General features: G+C 41.2%; 1 protein-coding gene across 1 annotated transcript in view; it reads right to left on the reverse strand.

Moving 5' to 3' along the window:
* THBS4 (thrombospondin 4) overlaps window positions 1-18,707 on the reverse strand; it is a 46,557-nt gene extending 27,850 nt beyond the window's left edge. The window contains exons 1-2 of the mRNA XM_035291332.3: window positions 18,434-18,707; window positions 13,855-14,058 (exon numbers count right to left, since the gene is read on the reverse strand). Coding sequence (XP_035147223.3) covers window positions 13,855-14,058; window positions 18,434-18,521 — 292 coding nt within the window. The 5' untranslated portion in view covers window positions 18,522-18,707. The remainder of the gene's footprint in view (window positions 1-13,854; window positions 14,059-18,433) is intronic.
* Between the last annotated feature and the right edge of the window lie 258 nt (window positions 18,708-18,965).

Raw genomic sequence — 18,965 nt, forward strand, 5'->3', positions numbered from 1 at the left:
CTGGTTTTCAGCCGTGTTTGTTTTACTCCATTATTGCCCTGAACTTTAAGAGGCCCTGAGCTAAAATCTGCTCCTGGAAGCTGACCCTTTGTGAGTGGAGCCCGTTGGCTGAGGTTTGCTAGAAAGACCAAAGTGATTTCAGCTAGTGTCTAAACACGCCTCCAGGTGCACCCACAGGTACCATTCCCAAACCCAAATCACCAGTGGAGACAATCCTAGGAACAAGGTCAGAGGCTAATTGCAAAAGTTGCTGGATAAGGATAAGGGTGGTGGTAAGCACATCATTGCAGCTGCAAAGCTCTGGCCAGTCTTCAGCTGTCCCAGAGTGGGAAAGACTTAAGTTAGTAGAACTTTTCTGGAGGGTAATTTAGTCACATGCATCAGAACCTTAAAGACCAGTAGACCTAACAGCCAGCATTGACACTTCTAGGAACTAAAACTGAGGAAATTAAAGGCCAAAAAAAGAAACACCTCAGCAGTGTCCTGGGTTATAGAAAGAAAACAAAAGCAGCGCCAAAATGTGTGGATGAGAATGTTCATTTCAGAAATACTTAATTGTAATCAACAGTTGGCACAACATATATGTCTAAAAGGAGAAGGCTGGCTACTTAAATTACTGTATAATCATAAAATGGAAACTATGAAATAGCTGAATATTAAAAACAGACATTCCCAATATTTTGTTAAGTAAAAAAAAAAAGGTTATAGGTCAACATGGTTTCATTTAGAAAAAAGTGTGCATGTGTATATATGTACATATATGTATACATGAATACCTAGAGTATTAGAAGAAAACATGTCTACAATATGGTCATTTGCTGGGTGCTTGGATGGTGTGTATTTTTTTCTTTCTGCTCATCTTCATTAACTTTTCTACAAGAAACACCCATTACTCGTATATATATATATATACATATGAACTATATCACACATATGCACCCAGACTGTGTTGCTATTAATCTGTGTGATTTGTAGCAAGTAACTTGCCACAAATCTTTCCTCAGATACCTTTTCTGTAGAGTATAAATGCCAAGATGGTGCTGCCCACAGATGAACTAGCTAAGAATACCTATTTATGTTGCAGTATCGCCCAAGAAAATAATCACTACTGTGGAACATGAAGGATGTTTTAAGGGTTTCTCCACATTAGGCTTTCTAGGTTCATTTTCCCACCCTTCTGAACTCTGACTAGATTTTCCATTTGACCATAGTCTGAAGAGAGCCAGTTGGCATCAGGTTGTGTGACCTACAGAGATGGTGGGAGGAGTCAGACTGGAGGTCTTCTCTTACGTCAATGTGGTCACCACCACTCGCTTCCTGAGGGAGAAGAATTGGAAAGCCCTGGCAAGACAAACTAGCTAGAAGGACTTTCTATGATTCCAGAACAACACTAAGTTTCCTGAAGTATTAAATAAATGGTAAGACATATATAAATGTGGTATGAAGAGGAAGAAAATAATGGAATGGAGGCAAATAGACACAAATAGAAATTCTAAGGTATTTCTAATCTGGGATAGAACAGAATTATTCCCCTTTTATTTAATTTTTGAGCATTTGCATGTACCCCATAAAAATGTAAAAATTATATATCAATAATTTAAATCAATGAAAAATTTTAAATGTTGATACTTTACAATAGTAACTGCACAGCTGGATATTGGAACCATCTATAGTAACCAAAAGAGGGAGAAATTGAGTCCAAAAAATATGTACTAAATCAATTTTTAAAATCTTCTGTTACATTATTATTTAGAACAGTTTTGCAAATACCTGGAGTTTTTACAGGCCAAGAAAAATACTACTTGGACCACCAAACTTGAATTAGGTCACACACACATGTACTCACTGTCTCCTTATTTGAGTTATGGCCACTACCTTTGTTCCCTACATTAACTGTTTCAGAAGATACACATAGCGGCTTACAACAAATGCTCTCGATTTTCTCCTCCCCAAACTAAGATTTCTGTGAAATTCAAAGGAAACATATTTTCTTGGTCATGTTGCCTGCTTTTAACAGGGCTTCACAGGGCATGTGGACCGTGGTTTATTTTCATAGCTAAATAGCTGGGTTTAATTTTATGAATGATACCTAGTGGGATACTTTATATATAGCAGGTACACACTAAATGTTAATATAAGCTTTCAGTGAATAACTAAATGATTGCATTTAAAGCTTTTTATGTAGAAAATAAAAATGTTTAGAGAGTAGCAATTCAACATCTAACTCCAGGTAGCAAAACCTCCTGTGTTCATACTCTCATTTAAGTGGATTCTGTCTTCTGCCTTGCTTTTTGTTGCAATGTAACACTCAAATGACAAATACCTCATGCTCCTAGATCTCATGACAATAGCAAAAGAAAAAGTGGGCAAAGAAAAATCATGGCAACTCCATCTTCACAATGTCTGTTAGCAGAAAAATTATCAAGTACCTTGACATTTCCCATTCTTCACACTTGATCCAATACTCATTTCTCTTACGGCTTCCATTTTTCATTTTCATTGCAAATTCTTTACTTTGGTGCTTCCACACTTATTTTATCATCAGAGCAGTAAGACTACCCAGAGGGCAGACAGGCTCAGGAAACTCAACGTTTTCACATCAGTCATACTGAGTTGGGAAGAAGCAGAAAGCTCTGGGCCCAGAAGCCTGCAGCCTGTTGGGTGAGAGTTTTCCTCACCTTCTCCAAAGAGGCAGCATCATCGGGAAGGGGAAGAGAACAGACAGGGTTCCCTTCCTCTTGCCTTTCCCCTTTTCCCAGTGCTCATCTCACCTTATCTTATCCCAACACATCCACATACAGCAGAAGGACCAAAACAGGGAAAAACACTACAGAGGGAGGAGGATGACCATTTTGTCCCTCCAGGAAGGAAGGAGAAGCCGGTTCCCCTGAGTCTAGGACCATCGCCCCTCCCGGCTCTACCACACTTCTGCCTGGTCACCACCCTGGGGAGCACTCAGGAAAACAGCCACTGGCTATGAAACTGCCTTTGCCAAATTATAACTCAGGAAATCATGACAGTGAAAGAAATCAGACCTAACTGCCTCTATCTGGCTTCTAACATTTAAGCTGTCTTTGTTCACTCCTGGGCCTAGGCCAAACTCACTATGGGAAGGAATTCATTCAGTTGATGGTTTGACTCTGAAGCAAAATTGGTAACCACCCTTTCCTGAAAAGACCCCCTTCTGGCCTGAGGACCAGTCTGCCTTTGGTGGACTAAGAAATTAGCTACAGAATTAGAAATTACAGTTTAGAGGTCCTGCAGCCTCTGGCTCCAAGAGTCTGAACCTCCCCAAATTGCTCCTGGGGACAACATCACTATTGTAAAACCTAAGATCAGTGCTTGAGATATTTTGCAGACTCTGCACTGGATGGATCAGCTGACACCACCCAGACCAGTAATCTGGCCCAATCAGTTCCGCCATCACACCCAGGAACAGAAGACATCAAGAAAACCTAGGTTCAGCCGGGAGCGGTGGCTCAAGCCTGTAATCCCAGCACTTTGGGAGGCCGAGGTGGGTGGATCACGAGGTCTAGAGATCGAGACCAACCTGGTCAACATGGTGAAACCCTGTCTCTACTAAAAATACAAAAAATTAGCTGGGCATGGTGGCGTGTGCCTGTGATCCCAGCTACTCGGGAGGCTGAGGCAGGAGAATTGCCTGAACCCAGGAGGCAGAGGTTGCGGTGAGCCGAGATCACGCCATTGCACTCCAGCCTGGGTAATAAGAGTGAAACTCCGTCTCAAAAAAAAAAAAAAAAAAAAAAAAAAGAAAGAAAACCTAGGTTCGATCTGCTATACTTCCATTTCCAACCTGACCAATCAGCACTCCCCACTTCCTAAGCCCCTACCTGCAAAGTTATCTTTAAAAACTCTGATCCCTGAATGCTTGGGAAGACTGATATGAGTAATAATAAATCTCTCATCTCCTGCACAGCCAGCCCTGCATGAATTACCCTTTCTCCATTGCAATTTCCCTATCTTGATAAATTGGTTCTTTGTAGGCAGCAGGCAAGGTGAATCCACTGGGCGGTTACAGGTACAACTTTGTTCCCTCAGCTGCCTTCAGTTCGCATCCTTGGTTTTTGTTCACCACCAGCTACACAGGTTTTCTTGGCAATTGTGGCTGGTTATCTTGCAGGGTTAGTACCGAGAATGCAGAGTAGACTGGATTGGAACTGAAGGCTGTCAGTCAACGGGTGCTCGGATCTCAAATGGCTTCTCGGCCTCTGCTCCACCTCTGGGCTTCTCTGTTAGATTTCCTGACTCCCCTTCCTATTTTAGGTCTCTTTCTGCACAGACTTTTTGGACTGAGAGACTGAGTTACTTACAGAACTGTTCTGATCAAGTTATTGCCTCCTCAAAGCAAGCAAGCAAGCAAATGAAATACTTCAATAACCCCCTAGTGGATTCTAAATAACGTTTAAACTCCTCATTTCAGGACTGGTCCTAATCTTCCCACCATCTTAATCATCCCTCCACGCTGCCAAGTCTATATCTTACTAATTTTCCCACATCCCATAGTATCTGAGGGCACCACCACAACTACTTACAGAGTGAAAAAAATAGATAAAAAAGAGTGTGTCCACTCTGACTTTTATTACTCACAATTATGTCTTTTTAAAAATGTGGATACTTTGTTGGTTATATAAATCCTTTCCCTCTAAACTTAGCATCTTTGTGTAATTGACAATTTGGGGCCTGGTTTTAGGGCACTGTCCAAAAGCTACATTTCCATGCTTGGGACCAGCCGGACACAGAAACCACATAGCCCAGTCTGATTAAATACGATTTCAGCGACTGGCAGGAGATGAAAAAGCAAACCCAGGCAATGAAGATTTGAAATATTGCTATCTTCGGAAAGAATTTTCAAAAGGTGCTTTTTGAAAAGTGGACCTGGTAGTCAAAAGTATTATGATATGTTGAATGTCAAAGTTATGAACAGGGTGCCAGCTTTAAAGAACTGGAAATGATAATATTTTGTCTATTTGGGCAAAGGAGTCCAGAGTGGCCTGGCCTGCAGGCAGCCAGCTCACAAAGGTAGTCCGGAGCTCTTTGCTTTGTTTGGCAAATGGCTTTGCTCTTCGGCACTTGTAAACATATGATGGAAGCCATCATTGTCAACATTTCCTCTTTTTAAATAATTGTACATTTAAAAATTGCCTCCTTGACATTAATGTCTCCTGTGATAGATATTCTTGTTTGCCTTTGCTTATTTATCTTCATGCCCTATACACTAGGTCTTTGTAACTTTGGAAATACATGTAAAGGTAAATCGGCACATTGCTTTTTCTGAAAGTACTCTGGGTGACTCCTAGCTGTGATAAATGCAGTCTGTTTCAAAATTTTCTTACGGTAGTTTGAACAAATATAAAGTATACAGAGTGTACACACACACACACACACACACACACACACATCTATCTAGTGAAAGGAAGCATGACAATTATATTAAACATCTGCAGAGAACTTTATGTTAAAAAGTATGAGATTCATCATATTATGCAACTAGCTGGTAGGCACAAAGCTGTGAGTGTGCACACAAGCCCAAGGTCATGTTACAGGAGAGAGTGCAGAGCAATTTCTTAAACGCCCATGAAACTTCTCTAGCCTTGGTAGAATGACTAAATATTAGCATTATAAGTCATCCAACTTAATATCTCACTTCACAAATTCCTTCAATAAAAGTGCAGCCTCTACCAGCACATTTCCAGTAACAAGGAACTCATTACTTTGCAGAGAAACCCATTTCACTTTTGGATCACTCTACAAGATTTTCCTAATACAGAGCCAATATCTGTTTCCTCTGCCTTCTACCAATGGGTCCTAATTTTACTCTTTAGAGCTGGAGAGAGATTTAGTTTGATCCTCATTCCAAATGACATTTTTCAAATTTTTTAAAAAAGTATTTTTAATTATTATTTTTTTTGAAACAAGCTCTCACCCTGTTGCTCAGGCTGGAGTGCAGTGGCATGATCATGGCTCACTGCAGCCTCAGACTCCTGGGTTCTAGTGATCCTCCTGCCACAGCCTCCTGAGCAACTGGGACTGCAGGCACGTACTACTAAGACTGGCTAAATTTTTTAAAATTTACTTTTGGCTGGGCATCATGGCTCATGCCTGTAAGCCCAGCACTTTGGGAGGCCGAGGCAGGTGGATCACGAGGTCAGGAGTTCGAGACCAGCCTGGCCAACATGGTGAAACCCTGTTTCGACTAAAGATACAAAAAAAAAAAAAAAAAATAGCTGGGAGTGGTGGTGTGCACCTATAATCCCAGCTACTCAGGAAGCTGAGGCAGGAGAATCACTTGAAACCGGAGGTGAAGGCTGCAGTGAACTGAGATCGCGCCTCTGCACTCCAGCCTGGGCAACAGGGCAAAACTAGGTCTCAAAATAAAGAAAATTTATTTTTAATTTTTTACTCTAACTGGTCTCAGATGTGTGGGCTCAAGTGATTCTCCTGCCTCAGACTCCCAAAGTGCTAAGATTACATTACAGGCATGAGCCACTGCACCCAGCCTTTGATTCAAATATTGTAAGGCAATTTTCATATTTTTCTTGTCTTCTGTCTGGCTCCTTCATTTCTCTAGTTCCTTTAACTTTTCTACTTAAATGTGGCAAACATACAAACAAAAAACAAACAGGGTCCAAATAGGTGCTCTTTTGAAGGTAATCCTTGGCTTGACAGTGTCCCTGTGAAATGTGTCCAGGGCTAGACACAGTATTATAGATGTGGCCTGGACAATTAAGAGTACAGTGGGACTATTAGCTTCCTTAACCTGGCCGTATATATGCACTAATGAAACCTAAAATTTAAGGAGCTTTTTAGAAACAGTTGCATCATAGTATCTGTTCATTCATTCATTCGGCAAACATTTTTGAGCGTTTGTTGTTTCAGGCACTATCCTCAACACTGATTAGGATTTGCTGTTGAATAGAACTCTTAGGATAGATCTCCCACATCCTGCACTTCTGCAATTTACTTTCACTCCTAGATGATAGCTTTATACTTATTCCTGCTAAATTTCATCTGATTGATTTTGGCCCATTGTATCATCTGGTAGGGCTTTGTAAATATTAATGAGAGCATCCAACATGTTTGACTCTTTTTCAGCTTTGTACCAGTTGCAAACATGATAAAATGCTGTCTTTGCTCAATTCACTGACATGCTGAACAGTTCAATACCCAAGACAGAGCCCTGCCACAAACCAGTAGATAATTTGCTATACAGTGACTTATCAACCCATAGCAGTACTATTATCTAGCTCATTCTTTTTTATATTATTTAGAAAGGTATAAGCTACTTCGTAGAATTCTTTTTTGAAGTCAGATACATTATGCTCACAGCATGTTTTTGATCTATCAGCTTTGAAACTTTACTGAAAAAAAAAGTTTGGCACGATTTGTTCTTAGTAAATCCATTTTGTCTTAAAAAAATCCCAGATTTCTTTTATAGGCAATCCCAAAATACATGAATAATCATATAACCTTCTGGAGCTCTGTCCTAAATTTCACTAGCCTGTGTTTTTCAGAATCCACCTTTCCCTTCTTTATGAAAATGGAAACATTTGCCCATCCTGTCTTTTAGGATCTTTCTGTTCTCTATGATTTCTAGATGATACTAACAGCGGCTACACTATTACTTTCTTCACTAAATATTCCAATACGTAATTCATCTGGATGTGAATAGTCAAACCCACTAAAGAGATTGAGTGTTTTTCTGCTATCTCCTCATCTAGCTTAGATTTTTGTTTTCTTTTAACCATTCTTGATAATTTGAAGAATATTCCCCTTGATGGGTAAGACAGAAACAAAAGAGCCATCTATGACTTACCTCAATCACCTGTTAATCTTGTATTACCTTTTCCAGGAGGTGAGCTTACTTCTTCCATATCTCCCATATCTCATTCTGAACATGACTAAAAACATCAATTTTATTATCTTATGTGTGAATCACCAACTTTGACTCAATTAGGTTTTAGCTCTTCTGTCCTAATTATTATAGTTTTGTGTCAAGTTTTAAAATTCCTTCCATCTTCTGCATATGACCACTTTAAAAATTAAGCTAATTCAAGGGCATCTCATAGGAATAGTGTGAAAGTTAAAAGGGAAAATAGACTTTGAGCTTTTAATACAGTCTCGGTACATCAAAAGACTCCATAAATATTAGTGTTAATGTTTGAGGCCCCTCATTTTCTCCATTCATTATTGGATCTAAACTTTTAATTTTAAGCTCTACTATCACTCTTAATCTGTATTTGCCTTTAGTGTGCAAGCTTCAGAACCACTACTCTGAACTATTTGACATCTCCTATCCTTAAGCTAAGGAGTTTGACTGACACTCTCTGGTCATTACAACAAACATTTTGGGTTTCCTTCCCTTTACAGCACCAAGTTGTTTTGAGACAATCATACTAAGATGAAAGAAGTAGTTCTTCTTGTTTTCTTTTTCTGAAAGGTGAAATTGTCATAGAGGCAAGGCAAGAGTTCACCAAACCATCATCATTAGAAAAGAGCTGCCTAAATAATAGACATCTCTCTCTCTCTCACTGTTAATGAAAATTTTATTGAGCCTCATAGTCTAAAGAAAGTTATTATACCTTATATAATTCAGTTCTTGCAATCAACTTGTGAGGTAGCTATCATTATCCCCACTTTATAGGCAATCAACCAGAGCTAAGAGAGATTCAGAAATGTATTCCTGGTGATGCAGTTGGTGAGATTTTTAACTGTGACTCAAACTCAGGATACAAACTGGAAAGTTGTCTTTATGCCAGATACTATTAGAGCATGAACCATATCTTCTCTCCAGCCAGGTGGTTTCTGTAGGATGCTCATTTCTATCAAGATTATTCCACCTGTATTATTAATAACCTGACAGATCACTTCTAAGAGAAATACTGCCTGTATCATCTTATATCCTATTCCAAAGGCCTTCAACATTTATTCATTTAAAAAAAAAAACAACTTTTTTTTGGCTGGGTACAGTGGCTCAGGCCTGTAGTCCCAGCACTTTAGGAGGCTGAGGTAGGAGGATTGCTTGAGTACAGCAGTTTGAGACCAGCCTGGCCAACATGGCAAAACCCCATCTCTACTAGAAAAAAAAAAAAAACAGAAAAATTGGCCAGGTGTGGTGGTGGGTGCATGTAGTCCCAGCTACTCAGGAGGCTGAGGCAGGAGAATCAGTTGAATCTAGGAGGCAGAGGCTGTAGTGAGCCAAGATCTAGCCACTGCACTGTGCTCTAACCTGAGTACCAGAGCAAGACTCTGTCTCAATAAATAGATAAAGAAATATATTTTTAAAATTACCTACTATGTGTTAGATATTGTGGAATTCCAGAATTTCACAATGGTGTGTGTCATTTTTCACAAACAAGTCTACTTTTCTCAGCCTCCATTTATTCTTTTCCATCTGTCCATGGTCCATCCACTTCTATGTACGAGGCAGTGTACTAGGTGATGCAGCAGATGCAAAGATAAGGGCTGTATAGTCCCTGTCTCAAGGGAGCTCCCAACCAAATGGAGAGAAGACCCAGAAGTGATTCAAGTACAAAGTGAGCTAAGATGAATGTCTTCCTTAGGAAGTAGAAAGTCATATTAGAAAGAATATCAGAAGGAGTTGGAGATGGGTCTTAAATATGTAGGATTTGCGTGTCTATAATTCAAGTACAAGATAAGCTAAGAGGAATGTCTTCTTTAAGAAGTACAAAGTCTTATTAGAAAGAATATCAGAGCCAGATGCAATAGCTCATTCCTGTAATCTCAGGACTTTGGGAGGCTGAGGCGGTTGGATCACAAGGTCAGGAGTTTGAGATCAGCCTGGCCAAGATGGTAAAATCCTATCTCTATTAAAAATACAAAAATTAGATGTGTGTGGTGGCAGGTGCCTGTAATTCCAGTGACTTGGGAGGCTGAGGCAGAAGAACCGCTTGAACCTGGGTGGCGGACGTTGCAGTGAGCCAAGATCATGCCACTGCACTCTAGCCTGGGTGACAGAGCAAGACTCCATCTCAAAAAAAAAAAAAAAAAAGAAAAAAGAAAGAACATCAGAAAGAGCTGGAGATGGGTCTTGAACGTGTCAGATTTAGGTTTGGAGAGGTGATGCAGGGCATGTGCCGAGAGAGCAGGAACAAAAGGAAGGAGAAGGAGAGGCAGCATGGGCGGCTCCAGGAGATGGCAATAGCCTATCTTGCTGAAGCTTAGGCTGCATGGAGGCTGGAATGAGGGATAAGCTAGAAAGGCTGCTTGGGGCTATGCAGTGGAAGCCCCAGTGCCTTGCTGAAACATGTATACATTATTCAGTTTGGAAAGGGGGCCACTAGAGGTCTCAGAGATCAGGTGTATCTTGATCCAAATTCTGTTTGTGAACAGTAAAGAGGTAGCCTTGGGTAGGCTGACTTTGCGAGGGTTGGAGTAGAAGCAGAGAGCTCAGTGGCAAACTCTTTCTTTGCAGTCTTCATTAGCTACATTTTAATTTGTTTCAGGAGCTCATATGGGGCCCAGATGACCAAATTCTACTCTTTGATGCTGTGTGGTCACCCTCCTTCCTCTCCAGTCCTGAACTTTAATGGAGGGAAGGATGTGTTTGATTTCCTACTCAGGTGTTTTAAGTCAGTAAAGATCCATTTGGGTTTCTTCTATTTCACTGTTTCCCACATGAATCAGCAGCAGAGATCAGCTGAACCTTGGTCAGATGAATGCTGTCTGGAGTGTACCATCCAGGAAGATCATTTATGGAAGGTTAGGGGAAGAATTACATCAGGCCAGCATGGTGGCCACTGAACACTGTTCAGTGGGGAGTCTCAACCACAGGCTCTGTCCTTGCCTTGGATCTGATGGACCCAGTGACTTCTTTTTAACATTCCAGTTAGAATGGTCTTCTGCTCCTTCTTGGAACTTTTATATTTACCAGTGCTGGCAAATCTTCATACTTTTTCAAACTGCTCCAGTGAAACAACTTCTCTGTGTCATTCTTCAACTCTTCAAGCTCTAATAATAGCATAAATCCCCCTTTACCTTATGAGAATTTTCATTCTAGATTCCTCCAGCACTCCTTTTACCCACAGTTTCTAAGGACAAATTATCTTTCCTATCTTAGGTTGGAGGGTAGGGACATGTGCATCTTTCAGTCCTTCAGCTCAACCTTTTCATCTTTTCCTCCATATTTTTTTTGGAAATGGAGTCTTGCTCTGTTGCCCAGGCTGAAGTATGGAGTGCAGTGGCATAATCTCAGCTCATTGCAATCTTCATCTCCTGGGTTCAAGCGATTCTCCTGCCTCAGCCTCCCAGGTAGCCAGGATTACAAGCACCCACCACCGCGCCTGGCTACTTTTTGTATTTTTAGTAGTAGAAACATGGGGTTTCACCATGTTGGCCAGGCTGGTCTTGAACTACTGACCTCAAGTGGTCTGCTCACCTCAGCCTCCCAAAGTGCTGGGATTATAGCCCCTAAAATTTTTGATCAGCTGGTATTTACAGCCAATTCACATTACTGGTGATTCTTCAGAGGAAACATACTAACAATCCCCTTATCCTCGACCTACTGCCCATTGAATCTAGTGTTATTCTTATCTATATAAACTGAAAGGATCAGTTTGGGGGAAGTTGCTTCCTCGTGTTTCCCTGCAACACAGACTTTCCACAATGGGCTCATACATACCAGCCAATTTAGAAATTGAGGGTGACAGGGAGTGAGGGCAAGAGCTCGGAGGAGTTTTTTACTCTCTAGAGGAACTTCTGGCCACTGAGCTGGATGAACCAAAAGAAAAATCTTTGCAATGCCTCTGAAATAGACAGGTTAGGAGAAGCTGCTGATCCACAGATGAAGAATGGTGATTTTTACAGATCACAAACTGAGTAGCTGGGCTGTCAGAAGATGAGCAGTTCCTTCAACAGATGCTGGGCAAAATGGGGCTGTCTGATTCAAGGCAGAGAGATGGGCAGAATCACCCTTCATCAGGGCTGAAGATAGGGAAAGGGGGTAGGAATGGTTGACCCATCTAGCTGGCCATGTCCCCAGACTCACTTTATTATCTGACACCTCCTCCTGGCCCCTGACAGGCTGTGAAGCACATACAGAGAAAGCAGACTTGTGAGTGGGGTGGAAGTGGGGAAGAAACATGTTGGAATTTGACAGAAAAGAGGGGTTAAAGTTCCATTCCTTTACGCTTTAACTTTGGAGTCCTATGAAAGTTAAGAATTAGGAACTTCTTTCATTTCCGATGCCTACGATTTAAGTGTACAATCAAAGGTCCAATCTAAGAGTTTGAAGTGCTAGGAAGTGTCTTCTTTGTAAAGCAAACTGAAATAAACATAAAACCCAGCCAGAAGAACCAGTTCTCCTATTTTTTCTTTTTTAATACATGAAGCAGCAGGAAAACGCATCTGTCACATTCCTTAAAAAACAGGAACAGGTGTTGTCTCCAGGGCAGAAGTGGAGGAGAAGGCAACGAAAAATAGTGACCATTTTCTTTGGGACTCATTTCTCAGTGCTTATAGTAACACACTACAGCAGCGAAACAGATGACAGCAGAAGGATCAAACCAGTGACAGGCCTATGTAAACTGGTACGCACGGGAGAAAAGAGCCCTAGTCATTCTGTTCTACTGATTAAGGTATATTCTCTCCATCATAGCCAGGTAGGTGCTCATGGAGCTAGGAGCTAGGTCTGCCAAGTACTGGCTTCAAAGGGAACATAAGAATGGTACAGGGTGGCCGTCATGGGCCAATTGTTTGTATCTGCCCCTTCCCCCCGCCCCACCAAATTCACATGCTGAACTCCTCATCTCCAGTGTGATGGCATTTGGAGGCGGGATGTTGGGGAGATGATTAGGTTTAGATGAGGTACTGAGGGTGTGGCCCTCATGATGGGAATAGTGACCTTATAAGAGGAGACACAAGAGCTTGCAGTGTCTCTCCATCATGTGAGGATACAATACATGATGGCCATCTACAGTCCAGGAACTGGCCCCTTATGAGGAGACAAATCTGCTGGTGGTATGGTTCGGATATGGTATGTCTGTCCCCATCAAAACTTATGCTGAAATTTGGTCCCCAATGTGACAGTGTTGGGAGGTGGGGCCTTGTGGGAGGTATATAGATTATGAGGGTGGATCTCTCATGAATGGCTTGGTGCTGTTCTCGAAATAGTGAGTTTCTGCTCTTGTGAAACTGGATTAGTTCTCAAAGGAATGGATTAGTTCTTGAGACAGTGGGTTGTTATATAGCTAGGATGCCCCTCAGGTTTTCTCCTCTTCCCATGTGTCTGCTTCCTCTTTGACCTTCTCCACCATGTTGTGACACAAGAAAGTCTTCATCAGAAGCCAGGGCCATGCCCTTGAACTTCGCAGCCTGCAGAACCATGAGCTAAATAAATCTCTTTTCTTTGTAAATTACCCAGACTTAGGTAGTCTTTTATAGCAACACAAAATGGACTAAGATGGCACCATGATCCTGGACTTATCATTCTCTAGAACTGTGAGAAGTGAATGTCTATTGTTGAAGCCATGTAGTCAATGGTATCTTATTATAGCAACCTGAGTTGACTAAGATAATGGCTGAATTGTCCCTTGTCCTGTCCATTCCAGAACTGGATTCAGAATAACATGAGGATGAGACAATGTCAAAAGGCATCTTGGTCACAGCAATTCTTCTTCTTTGCTCTCAATGTCACTTTCTCCCCAACTCCACCTCCCTATATAGGTAAATGTACAGTAAGAAGAATTCAATATTGAAAACTGAAATGACTAGTGAGAATAAAATTATACAAGGAAACCATCTTAGAGAAAGTATACCCCAAATCCTGGACTATAAAAAGGAGATTTTTAAGAAAATTATTTCAGCAAATTTGCTTACCTTTGTTTAAGCGTCCCATCACAGTAAATTCAAAATATTTACTGTTGTCAGTTGAAGAGTAAAGACCGAAGATGGTGGCTGAACTTTTAGTCTGCAGCTTGAAGGTGGAAATCACATATAGATCATTCAAGGTGGGGTCTGTCAGGACTGGCAGCAGAGCACTTGGGTTCAACCTCTGACTGGCCGATGGGAGAAGGTCAAAGACTGGGGAGGGACAAGAAGGGGTATAAGTGAAAGATTCAACTTTGGGGAGAACAGGGTTTTTTTGGGTGGGGGGAGCAATTTGACAGTAAGCTACAAGTAATGTAAACTAATCTTGTAATCCCTTTTCCATACTGCCAAACTCACCAGTTCTTCCCTGTCACTTTTACAGTGGCTGGACATTTGAGCCAGAAGAAATGCAGCACAAGATTCATCACTGGGTATAGCCCTCAAGAGAAGACTCAATTTGCAGACACAAAATTGGGTTTGGCTGAACAAATAGCTCTGAAAATGCCCAGCAGGAAAAGCAGTAAAGGCTTAAAGTACAAGGGGGACTGGTGAAAGCATCCAAGCCATTGTTTAACTGATGTCCCCAAGCAGTGAATTTCTGTCACAGAGTCCCTTAGGCACCTCTAGGACCAGAGCCAACTGTCTTTTCCTGGTCAGTGACAAACGACAGGGAATGCAGCAGAAAACACGAATATGGTGGTAGACGTGCTGGTGGAAAATGATTTGCTACTTTTGTGAGACCTAAGTGTTCCCTTTGTGCCTTTACAATTCTCCGGCGTTTCTCTGTTTAAAAAAATCCCAGTGTGGAAACAAAACAAAACAAATTGATGTGGTTTCAGTTTCTTGACTGTGTCTTGACTGATAGAATTGGTCTACAAAAATCAGAATCTGCATTTGTATTTGTATAAGTTGCTTTTGATCAAGCAAGCAGTACTTTCTCTCATGAACTTATTATATTTATGAACGCTATGAGAAAGTATGCCCAGAGCCATTTAAAAGGCAAAGGCCAAATTTGGGTACTATTTACTAGAAGTTACTTATATATCTATTAGCATCTGCAAATATCATTTGAACAATTCCATAGCCTACAGGAACTTCAGCACCTACAGCTGTCTCTTGGATATAATAATTTGGTTATTAAATGGGTAATATTGACAATTCATAAAGAGTTCTTACAAATCAATAAAATAAGCATCCTAATAGAAAAATGGGCAAGGAATATAAAAGGCAATTTACATAAAAAGCATTAGAATGACCATTAAGCAAATAAATAAATGTTAATGTATTTAATGATGCAGGAGTTGCTAACTTAAACAGTAAGATATTATTTTTACCACTGAATTGGAAAACGAGTAAATACAACAGTATCCAACTGTTGGTGATGGTTCATGGAAATGGGCACTCTCCGTACCACTAGGTAAGATTTACGCTAGTATAAACATTTTGAAGACAGTTTAAACAATAGTACCAAAGGCCCTAAAACATATGTGCTCATTGATCTGGCAATTTTACTTGTGGGAATTTATCCTAAGGAAATAATGGATAACATGGTAAATGATTTAGGTACAAGAATATTGGCCACTAGTGGTAATTCTGGAATTTCTATTTAGGAAAGAATTAGAAAATATAATTGGAAGAGAGGTAAAACTGAGCTCTGTTGGCACAGTATTTTGCTATGAAAACATAAACTGTCCTTAGCAAAAAAAAAAAAAAAAAAAAAAAAAAAAAAAAAGAAGGGCTCGGCAGAGATTGAGAAGATGGTTAAAATCACCCCAAGCCATCCTGTGGCTCTTGTTCAATAAACTATTATTTACAATATCAAAACACGGGAAACAACTTAAGGGTTCTATATTACAACCCTGGCTAAATACATTTTGATTCTTCCAAAAAGCAGAATATTACCTATTTTTTAAAATGTAGCTTAATACTTATAGTTATAAAAAGATGTTCATGATACATTAAGAAAAAAGAATTCTAAAACTATATGTATAACACAATTCCATTTGAAATATATATTTGCATAGAAAAATATTTGAAATGAAAGATAATACAACATGTTAATAGAAGCTATCCCTGGGTTGTATAAATATAAGTTTTAAATTTCCTCTCTTTTATCTTTTGCTTATCTAACTTTTATTTTTCCACAATGGGCAGGTATTGCTTTGTAATAAGAATGAAAGTTTTGAAGCAAGCAGGCAAAAATCTAGTTACTCAAAAATGTCTCCTCTTTTTAAAAAACAGTTTGTCTTCACACTGGATCTATACTGTATTTTTCACATGTACCAGAGGTCCTTACACAAGAATGAATTCAATATTGAGACATATTGGAAAGTAGAACATCGATTGTGTTCCTCTTAGTGCCTACATTCTTAAACCATAAATACTGTTGCCTATTGCATTTCAAAAGGGAAATTGAATTTCTTAATTTTCAAGAGAATTGGTACTTTGTTTCACTAATGAGGGCAAAGGGAAATAAGGCAACATGTTATAAAGTTCCATTCAGGTCAAAACATCTTGAGAAAAGAGATGTGTGTTTAAAGTCTGGGAAGGACCCTCAAAGCAAAACTTGTAGTACTCTTGATTCTTGCTTTGACTCTGATCAGGTTCATGATGTAACTCAAGCTAAACTTGGATTTCAGTCTGTGCTTTCTGATTCATTTGCATCTCTCTCAAGAGGCAGAGATGGGAATAGTTAGTAATGAATATAGAGAGTGTTTTGAAAAGGAAATGAGACACTACCACTTTCTATTAATGTTATTAGGTTTTAGTAAAAGTGCCAGGATCAAAGCACAAACCTCTAATGTTAGAGGTGAAATTACTGCTACCAATGAGCCCAGCTACCATGGTATGTAAATTGAATATGTACTAATTTAAGATTAGTAATGCAGCTCAGAGGAAGAAGGAGATAAGCAAATTATCCTGTTAAGCCTGATAATTGCCGACTAGATAATGCAATCAAAAAAATCTATCAGAAACTTGACTTAATCAGGTCATCTACAGCTACTAAATTAACCAGGTAATTTAGGTTGTACAGGCTGAGTTCAAGTCTCCATAAAATGATCAGGTATGTCTGAGAAACAAAGTAACTAAGGCACACCATGAACTTGTATGTTCAAAATCAAGAATGTATATAACATGAAAAAATTATACCTACAAATCCAAACTTGTTGAATGTCATCACAAAAGATTTTTGAAGTGTGGTTAAAAGCTTCCTTTCTTACCTTCCTAGAAGTATGGGGCACAGTTTATATTACAGAATTTCAAATATTTCAACACAAACTAAAAGTTAGCAGTACTGTAGTCCCTGAAACCACAATGCTGGTTGTCTGGTCTGGAATCAAAATGAGTTATTTGGTGAAATGCAATTTAAATGCCCTCACAGGCATTCTCTGCTCTGGCTTCAAGAGGAATAACAACTTTTACTTCAGGTTGTGTGTCTCTCCAGATTTATTTCCATTGCCAGGAATAAATCAACCCAGGCACCAAGTTCAAACAGATGAAGCTCATCACTGACCAGTGAGGGCCAGTCATAACCCGAAGATCTTTTTTTTTTTTTTTTTTCCTTAAATCATGTCTTCCTTTTGGTCTTTACAGAAAAAATTCTGTTTAACTGCTTTCTACCCAATGGCTATTTTCACTCGATTTCACCAAGGGGTTTGAGGATTGTTCAAGTATCTTTTCACATTATTTACTAAATTTTTACCTTTTCATAGAAAAAGACCAAATTCTTTTTTAAAAAATTATAGATTCAGGGGGTACATGTGCAAGTTTGTTACATGGGTGTATTGCATAAGGTGGCATTTGAGTTTCTAGTGATCATCCAGTGAACGTAGGTAGTTTTCCCAACCCTGACCCCGCCTTTCGGAGTCCCCAGTGTCTATTGTTTCCATCTTTATGTACCCACTGTTCAGTTCTGGCTTGTGAGAAACGCTATTTGGTTTTCTGTTACTGCCTTAATTCACTTAGGAAAATGGCCTCCAGCTGCATTCATCTTGCTGCAAAGAACGTGATTTCATTGAAAAAGCCCAGCCCTTCCTATTTATCTCAGAAATTAAGACATCAAGCCAACTCTTGAAAGAAACTTTCTTTTTGAGGTTCAAGCAAAGTCAGAGCAGAAAATGCAGATGCTAGGGCAAGTAGAGTAATTCTGCACTTTTCTCAGGGATGTCCCGAGCAGACTCGGAGAACGTCGCTGGCCAGTAGAAGGATTTAAGGAGCAAGGCTGACTGGAGGGAACCGGCGCAGGGTGCAGGACTCGGAATCCACCCTACACCAGAGCCTAACATGTTCGAGGTCTACGGCCCCTGTAGCAAGTTTTGAAGTCAACCCCACGTCTTTGCATAGTCTGAAACAATTTTGAATCCCCCAACTATTTAGGGAATTGTTCTCATCATTGGATAATCGAATTTCAGAAAATTCTAGACTGATTGATCACTACCTGCAATCGTAATATGCTTTGATTGGGCCCGGGAGGGACAGAAGAGCTGAACAAGGCTTCAGGAGCACAGGGCGAGCAGGTCCCCCGACTCGCTCCGCGGATGGGGCACCCAGTGCCTATCGCCCCCGGGCCCGACCCGAGCCCGCTTACCCTGGGGGGTGGCCTGGGCGCCGGCCGCCAGCCACGGCTGCAGGACCAGGTGCAGCAGGAGGACGGCGGCTCCGAGCGGGGCCAGCATGTTGGCTCTTCCTGCTCCCCGTGGGGCCGGGGGCGACGGCGGCGTTTGCCCTGCTTGGGGGTCCCTGGGCCGTGCGTTGAACCTCGGTCGGGGCCCGGGCCGGCGGCGCAGGTGACCGGTGCGCGGCGTCCGGGCTGCCGTCGGGGGCGCGCTGGCGTCCGGGTGGAGCAGAGCAGCGGAGCTGGCGTCTGGGCTCCGCGGCCGGGCGCTTTATGGTGCGGCCAGGCGGGGGAGGGCCGAGGCGGGGCGGCCCCCTTGGCGGGCGGGATCCCCTGTACTAGCGGCTGAAGCAGCGAGATAGCCGGGGCTCAGGGAGAAAGGCGCGGGGTGAGGATGGGAAGGAGCCTGGACGGACCAGGTCCTGGGGTGGGTAGACACGGCCCGACTCGCAGGGTAGGGTTGAGGATGCACAGTCGGGGCTGGAGAGAATGGGGTGCTGAGCAG

This window comes from Callithrix jacchus, chromosome 2 (assembly GCF_049354715.1).
Source record: "Callithrix jacchus isolate 240 chromosome 2, calJac240_pri, whole genome shotgun sequence".
Lineage (NCBI taxonomy): Eukaryota > Metazoa > Chordata > Mammalia > Primates > Cebidae > Callithrix > Callithrix jacchus.